The 8772-nt window shown below is 43.5% G+C and overlaps 1 protein-coding gene across 1 annotated transcript; it reads right to left on the bottom strand.

The window, feature by feature from the left end:
• Window positions 1-341: 341 nt before the first annotated feature.
• LOC308316590 (uncharacterized protein) lies at window positions 342-8139 on the bottom strand. Its single transcript, XM_080765279.1, has 4 exons — window positions 8054-8139; window positions 6638-6718; window positions 4142-4313; window positions 342-2496 (listed from the first exon to the last, which is right to left on the bottom strand). Exons 3-4 carry the CDS (start codon window positions 4311-4313, stop codon window positions 1100-1102), a joined length of 1569 nt encoding a protein of 522 aa, XP_080621405.1. The 5' UTR covers window positions 6638-6718; window positions 8054-8139; the 3' UTR covers window positions 342-1099.
• Between the last annotated feature and the right edge of the window lie 633 nt (window positions 8140-8772).

The following is an 8772-nucleotide window of genomic DNA, read 5'->3' as shown; positions in this document are numbered from 1 at the left end:
AAACCCCCGGCACACTGCCAGACTGGATTACCAGCCAAGGTGCCTGGACCACTGAGCCACGGCCCATGGCTAGACTGGCCATTTTAACTATTCAAAAAACTTTCGCAAAATAGTTAAAAAAAAAGAAGAAAAGGCAAAGAAGTTTATGGATAAGGGGTTTAGCGGTGACGAAAATGGAGCCCATAATCTCTCTCTCTCGGTCATGCAAACTCAGTTAGTCGGCACGTAGCCTCGGCACCCAGGCTTTTATTTCCGTCCGCATTCGGCTGAAAAGTTGGCAGGCGATGGAAGGCAGTGCATCAGAAACACTTTGTGCCGTACCGTACCGCACTGTACCTCCACCATGAAATGGTCATTAGATTTTGACATATTATTGCTTATAGCAGATTTAATGGTTGCCTTGGAAGTCAAAATCAACGTTGTAATATTGTATGCCGCATTTACACCGGAATACATTATAACAAAATGGCATTTGAACATAATATAGTAATAGTTAGAATAGAAAAAGAGAATAACATACAAAATTAAGTTAAGGTTAAGGTCCATACACAATGGGGAATGATTTATTTTGACATTAGTTCACATTAATTTAAACACCCATTAGGGTTAGGAGTATTATGCACACGGATGAGGATGATTATACCGAGGCCCTGAAGCAATGAAATTATAACTAACATTCACCTCAAATACCTGTATTAGTATTAGTGAGGCATCACCAAAAAAGTGGTTTTTATTGCGTCATTTCAATTTCATCACTGCTGGTGTGTAATGACCTTTACTGGAACCTCACATGGACGGTTAGGTGTTTTGATTATGTTCAGCAATTCTTGGATGTCTCAGGATAGATATCCTTTCCTTCTTTCTTTTCAGGTCATGTTAAGAGTAAAGCTCGTTTCACAAAATGTATAAGGGCTACTATTTCCCTGTATGAATGTCCAGTTTAGATAGATCAACACACCGGCGTAGTAGAGCATAGATAGTCTTCTATCTTTTTCTTTCCCCTACAAACAAGTGGAGTTTCAGTTTTCCTTTTTTCAGATGATTCATTACATCGACTCACTGGCCTTGGAACGTCTCGGAATCCCCCAGGAGGAAGTCACTAATGATGCTCTGGAGAGGGAAGTCTGGAGCTCTCTGGTGGAGCTGTTGCCCCCGTGACCCGACTACGGATAAGCGGTTGAAGATGGATGGATGGATGGATGGATAATTCAGAGTAAAAGAAGAAGGGCGATTCCCCTGTGTGAATCCTCATGTGAGTTTTCAGATGTCCAGTTTGGGTGAAGCTTTTGCTACAAAGTTGACACACAAAGGGTTTTTCCCCTGTATGAATCCTCATGTGGTCTTTCATTGTTCCAGCTTTCTTAAAGGTTTTGCTACAAAATGGACACGCAAAGGGCTTTTCCCCTGAATGAATTCTCATGTGGTCTTTCAGATTTGACGTATTGTAAAAGCCTTTACCACAAACTGAACAGGCATAGGGGGTTTCCCCCGTATGAATACTCATGTGATATTTCAGATATCCCTTTTGTGCATAGCCTTTACCGCAAACTGTACACGTAAAGGGCTTTTCACCTGTATGAACCCTCATGTGTTTGTCAAGATGGTCTTTGCAAACAAAGCCTTTGCTACAAACGGTACAGGCGAACGGGGTTTCCCCTGTGTGAATCCTCATGTGATATTTCAGATAACTCTTTTGCGCAAAGCTTTTGTCACACACTGTACACGGAAAGGGCTTTTCACCCGTGTGAACCCTCATGTGTTTGTCCAGGTGGTCCCTGCAAACAAGGGTTTTGCTACAAACTGTACAAGCAAAGCCTTTGTGCGATTTCAGCGTGTCTGAAACACACACGTCGTCGCTGGTCTTCCAAACATCGTCGACTTCAGCGTCGGATTCGGAACGGTGTGAATTCAGTGCGTTTGAAACAGACACTTGGTCGCTGGTCTTCCAATCATCGTCGACTTCAGCATCGGATTCGGAACGGTGTGAATTCAGTGCGTTTGAAACCGACACTTGGTCGCTGGTCTTCCAATCATCGGAGACTTCAGTGTCGGATTCGGAACTGTGTGAGGAGAGGAGCTGGTCATCGCTAGTTGGCTGTGGTGGCAACCAGTAGTCTATGTAAGCTTGTGTTTTCATGTGTTCAGCTGAGGTGCTGGCTGGAGGCTCTCCGTGATCATAATCATCATCATCATCATCATCACTTGTCGCTGCTAGTAATGTCAACGTTGACCCACCACTAACCTCCTCTGTTCTTAGAAGTACCAACTCTCGTTTCTCCTCCATCTGTGGAGGTTCTACTTTCACCTGGACCAGACTTTCCTGCTGTTTCTCTTTAATCTGTGGAGGTTCTCCTTTCGCCTGGACCAGACTGCCGCTCCTCTCCTGCCGTTTCTCTTTAATCTGTGGAGGTTCTAGTTTCGCCTGGACCAGACAGCTGCTCCGCTCCTGCATTTCAAGGGAAACCTCTTCTTTACAGCCAGGAAGGAATTGGAGACCTATAGACAGACCACAGAGGATGTAACTTCACAGAGAGCAACTCAATGGGAATTCTGAGTTGATTCTCCAAGTTACTGATTTGTTTGTGCCGATTTGAGTGCCGCGCTACGAGCTTGCAGGTCTGCTATTTTTGAAAAAGAATCGCGAAAATGTATTATATATATTTTTTCAACGCAAACGTTTTTACTGAAATCGTTGCTTCTGGGGGTGGGTCCCTGGCAAAACATATTTTCAGACGGGGGTCCGCGGCCAAATAAAGATAATTCTGGGGGTCCTTGACATGAAATATTGAGCACCACTGATAGATAGATAGATACATTCAGAAAACTGTCATGATTTAGAAGACGTTTTTTTTATTTAGATGTCAAGCCTAAAATGGGTTAAGAATGTAACACAGGTAAAGCAATGCGTCACTGCATGTTTAACTAAGGTTTTCCACATGTCCAAATTAATTTCTGAAAAGTCTAACCTTATATTTATTTTTATTATACTATCCCTATTTAGGTCAATGATATAACACTATGTTGTGATAATAATATAGCAGCCCTAAAGTGACTACCGGTATACGATATAGAGCGTAGTAATTAGATAGTATAGAGCAGGGATTTTCAACTGATTTTGAACCAGGGACCACCACCCTGACTGAGAATCAACCTAGGGACCACTGTTGTGTTCCCCTTAACAGCCATTATGTATTATTATATTGGTTATATTGGCACATTTCCTAATAATGGTGACTCAACCAGTCAATCCCGTACAGTGTGTGGGGCGTACACTTTCCCATACAAGTCAACTGAGGAAGTTCTTGACTTTCCAGTAAATGACAACATTGACGTGTCAGTTACAGTCACCTATTTGTGCAAATAAAGGCACTTGTCACAGCATCGGAGCCCACAGTGTGCGAGCGTGTTTTGGAATGATGATGCGCGACCATAACGTTGCTCTCCATGGTTTTGATCAAAACGGCAATGTTCTGTACTCATTTAATACTAATCAATAACCTCGTTTGGAATATTAACGCTTCTAAAGAGTCCTAAGAAACGAGGTAGCGTGAAGTAGTATTTTTGGACATACAATACAATATGCTGTTCCAGGGACCACCCAGAAGTTAAAAACCTTCGCTCTGAAAATATATATATTATATTCAAGATTTGCAGAACTACGAGCTTGTAGCGCAGCCCTCTGTACAAGCTACTAGCTTGTAGGAATGTATGAATGGGTTAATAATAAAGGGATCCAATGGTAATTCCGACGGAGAGACCTTAGAGTATATATGAATAGAGAAGGCACCCAGTGGAAACCCTGGGTCGAAATGGACATAGTGGCCGAATGAAGGTATTGCAGCCTAGCCCCAAACACATGAACGCGCTGGTCCGTTGACTATCATTGTGCACGTTCACGACGGCAGCACGCTCGTGCGCGTTCGTGCACGTTCGACGGCAGCGCGTTCATGTGTTTGGGGCAAATCCATCCCAGAATGCAATCTGTTCCTACCCGGAAGGAGGAGTGAAATCGCCTCATGCGCTTTTGAGCAACTTAATGCAAGTGGATGGAAGGAGAACTCGGATGTCATTTCTATTCATATATACTCTAAGGGAGAGACGCTTTGATGCTTCAATTTAAGTTTAAGTGCGTGTTACTCACAGCTCGTCTCAGTGCAGTGGTTGTTCTCAAGCCGTGTGAAGATGGAAGTCATGCAGGCAGCCGTCCTCCAGGGGGCAGCAGAGCTCAGGTGTGCCGAGTTGTAGGAATGCATGTTGTGTTGACGCTGAGACCACATGCTGTGATTGGATAGATGAACATCACTGGTACACATCTGACAGAGAGAGAGAGAGAGAGACACTCAGTCACACACACAGAGTCTCTAGGCTTTCAACTTTTCCTGCACAATATGGATCCATGTATTTCTTTTCTGCCGTTTTTAATCCTTCATGTGGCAGTGCTATTAACACATTTTAAAATGTCTTCTAAATCCTGACAGTTTTCTGAAAACCCTATGTTTCTATATCAGTGGTGCTATGTAATCGGCCGCCGACGCCGAAGATGTTGTTCCAGTGACATCCCAAAAGCAAAGATTTGAGTTAAAAAAAACGTTTGCTGTGAAAGAATATATATTCAAAGATTTGTGCCGCATTTTCACGATTTTTCAAAAATAGCAGACCTACAAGCTCGTAGCACGGCACTCTGTGCCGCACTATGAAGTTGTAGATCTGCTATTTATCAATAACTAAAGTATAACATAATGCTTGAAACACCAAAAGGGGTTCCCGACTTCCCGCCCAAAATGGGTTAATAAAACTACAGTCAAATCTCTCATGAGAAGCAAGTACTGTACTCGACTATTCCAAGAATGAGAACGGATCACACCGCAAACGGTCCTACTGGTAGGAGAACCCCTCTCCTCCCACTGCTCACACCTGCAACTTATGTTAATTACAGTAGTTTCCCAAAAATGCAACAGTAGGTTCGTCCCTCACATCTAGACTCAGTCACAGCTAAGGTTTCAGCAGTGATCCAAACGGATATGGTCAGATGTTAGTTACGTTCATTTATTTGACATGGACATCACAATCACATTGTATTAACTTCTGGTTATTTGAAGGTTATTCAACTCTCTCCAGCTGTCCATCACCCCTGGCTCCGCCGCTGCATGTGAGCACAGTTGATTTGATTTCAACCATAGTTAAGAGTCCTCTGTAGAACACGTTACCACCCGTCTCTAGTTTTTTAACGGTATAGGCAGAGTTCCAAAAGTTTGACCCCCTTCACTGAGAAGACAGACTGCCAGAATGAGTTCTTAGATTAGATTAGATTAGATGTCTTTATTATCCACAAGGGAAATTTGTTTCTTACGCTTGGGAACAGTACAGGTACCATGTGTTGAGGCTTGTGTAGTTGCTCTACCAGAGCTCGGAAGTCTTATCAATCAGTCCACACGAGGAGATCTCCGTCGGTATGAGAACATAACTAGAAGAAGTAAGAACGCAGGGTCCTACCCACATTTCTTTTGCATCGTTTCAATGTTGACAAAAAAAAATGTCCATACATTTTCAGACCCTTTTCAAAAATAGCAGAAATAGCAGATCTACAGTCACTTCATGACATGTTGTAACTGTAAGCTTGTAGATCCAACGCCATTTTGTAAATATGTATGTCAGTGATTCCAAGTTTTGCATTTACCGTATTGTGCCGAATATAAGACAACTCTGATTATGAGACGACGGCCATTTTTCAAGAGTTATTTTGTGGAAAATAAACATTGAAATGGTCTCTAGCCCCAGGGTCCTACCCACATGAAGGGCGTGACTTGTAATGAAACTGTCTACATTATTCAAATCTAAACATGGCTTTATATAGATAAACTGTTTTTGAAGAAACTCGGGTCGTCAATGTTTTACACACAATACAATCTGCAGGCAATGCATTTTGGTTGAAAGTTATGAGAGACATACTTATACCACCTTTCACTACTAGCCTTAGGCAGGGCAAGTCGATATGAGATGTGACTTGCCCTGAAAACCTGACCATGCCATTGTAGGAATTTTCAAAAGGAAGGAGAGAGATAGCATTGGAACCACTTACTATTAACCGGTCACTGTCTGGGATCCTCCAGGCCAGTGGCTTTCAACCCATATCGTATCAAGGCTCATTATGTATTCTGCATTTGAGCCACAGACCACCATTTGACGAGATTAGCCTCTCAGACCCAAAACCTTGAATAATTGTGTTTGGTTGGATAAGATTTTCTCCACATTTCCATGCTGTATTTATGTTGGTACCATAGGAGTGATAACAGTTGATCAAAAATAATTACAATTATTCTACGTTCTCTAATTGTGTAGACTTCTTGTAAATTAAGTAATAGGCTACAGATGCTTAATAATAATTTAACTCTCGAGAGTCAAATGAAACTAAATGGACGCGTACGGCCGTTTTTAGCTCAAGGAGTGTTTCAGATTATAATACGACCCCGTTTTTTGGGATATTTCCATGGGAAAAAAATGTAGTCTTATTGTCAATATAGGGTAAGTAATTTGTCATATCTGGCCTGTGCAATTTGTGATTACGAGGGCTAAAAGGCAAAACAATAAATGGTAAAGTTTCAATGTTCAATGCAAAAAAAAACAGAGACAGCCCTACCTGTCACTGGTCCATTCCAGGAGGCCGACGGAGGCAGGCTGCGGTCCTAGCAGTCAGCATGAGCAGCCGCATGGCACTCTTCTGCAAAGGACCACCACCATCATCATCATCATCATCACAACACGTTTTTTTTCCCCCTCGCACGACTACTGCGGTGGATAATTATACAGACATCAAGACATGCTCTTCAAACCACAAAATGCCCATCTGATGATGGAGAAGCACGTGGGTGTAGGTGGTGAGGTGACCACCGGAGCTGAAATAACGTTGAGCGGTGGTGAGTAAAAACAGAGAGAAGGGCTGGTGGTGGTTTGCTCTTCACCGCGGCTCGTGACGTCATGTTGTAGTTCGGTGGTCACCTAACCACCGAAAATCCAGACTATGTATATGAGCCTTTAGGGTTTTATTTAGCTGCCAGGGGCAGGTGGGCAACCCTTAGTGTTTTATTTAGCTGCCAGGGGCAGGTGGGCAACCCTTAGTGTTTTAATTAGCTGCCAGGGGCAGGTGGGCAAACCTTAGTGTTTTATTTACCTGCCAGGGGCAGGTGGGCAATGTTGGCCTAAGTCACTATATTAGTAATGATTACCACAAGAACATAGTGATTTAACCTTTTAACAAAACGTTGTTTTAACCAACACAAATATCACGTACCCTATCTTTAAGTACATGAAAATGTTTGAGAACCATTGATTCAAACAAAAGCATCATTAAGGACTAAGGAGACAAGCCCAAATAAGTAGCCCTGGTCCAGCGCTTACTGACAGTGAGAGACTCGCTGTGCACTGGACCAGGGCTACCAAATAAGCAGCTACACTTTAGAAACAATTAAGAAACCCACAACAAACTATACAGGTATCAATATTCACAGGCCACTTTACAGGGGGAAAATAATTGCGTCGATCCTGCTTTTACGATGCTACAACAAGACAAGTGACACCATACTGACCACACAGCCATATATGGTTCACATGACGGTACAATGATTTACCATGACAGTCATGTTTCAGGGCTAGACGGTTATGAAGCTCGCTGTAGTTGTCGCCTGCCCCACCATCCATCACTTCAATAATTCAGCAGAAACTAAATTACTTTGGTCGGGCAGGCAACCTGCGGGCCTGCATTGGCCGTCCGGGGTGTGCACCCGGGGTCGGTGGGGCCCTAAGCGGGGGCGCTGTCGACGTACAGGCCGGTCAGGGACCCCCGTGGGACGCCTATAGCTGCCTACGAGCTACCGTGGAGTGGGACGGTAAAAGCAAACAAAAGCCGTTCCAAACGGGGCTAGAGAGTTAGCCAGTTAGCCACTTTTCACCACGATACCATTACAACAACACGCCTGCTGGCGCCACATGAACAATACATTTATATGCCAATAAAGCCTGCATGTCTGGCTGCTACACAAGTTACACAACACTGTACCTGAAAGGAGGAGATGAAGTGAATCAATGCAGTTTGTACTGTAGACACGACACACACACAGAGAAAGCTGCTGCTTTGGACTGAAAACACCCAGGTTGCCAGGTCTGTGAAAAGAAGCCCAAAAGAAGCAATCCTTCGCCCATATACAGCCCCTGCCCTTTTGCCTCAAAGCCCTTTCCCTAGGGGGGTTGTGTGGGGGGCCAATAAGCGCTTGTGTGGGGGGGCCAATAAGGGCTTGTGTGGGGGCCAATAAGGGCTTGTGTGGAGGGCCAATAAGGGCTTATGTGGGGCCAATAATCATTAATTATAGGCCTACTTTTAATGTGCTGGCTGCCATCAGTCAGTTTTAGTTTCAGACTAATGAGAACGTACAGTATTGCTTATTTTACTGTCCAATGACATGAAATGGCACAAGGCACATATGTGCCCTTTTCTGGGGTTTCAGCCCCTGCCCCCTCAGCACTCTCTGCATACATACATGCATACATGTATATACATACATGCATACATGCAGTATATTACATGATAATATTACCACTCATAAGGTGGTAAAAAGGGAAACAAAAAATATACAGTTAGGGGAGTTCAGATTGTACGACCCTTTGAGAGCGGTTTTGAAGAAGTAAAGGGATTCGCATGTCTTAATGACTGTTGGTAGGGCCGCTAGGGCGTCCCACATTTTGGTGGCATAGGAGCGAAATTCATTTAGTCCCATGTTA

This window comes from Protomyctophum bolini (genome assembly GCF_963924005.1).
Source record: "Protomyctophum bolini genome assembly, chromosome: 6".
NCBI lineage: Eukaryota > Metazoa > Chordata > Actinopteri > Myctophiformes > Myctophidae > Protomyctophum > Protomyctophum bolini.
The sequence above is the reverse complement of the archived record's forward strand: the minus strand, read 5'-3'. Positions and strand labels throughout refer to the sequence as shown.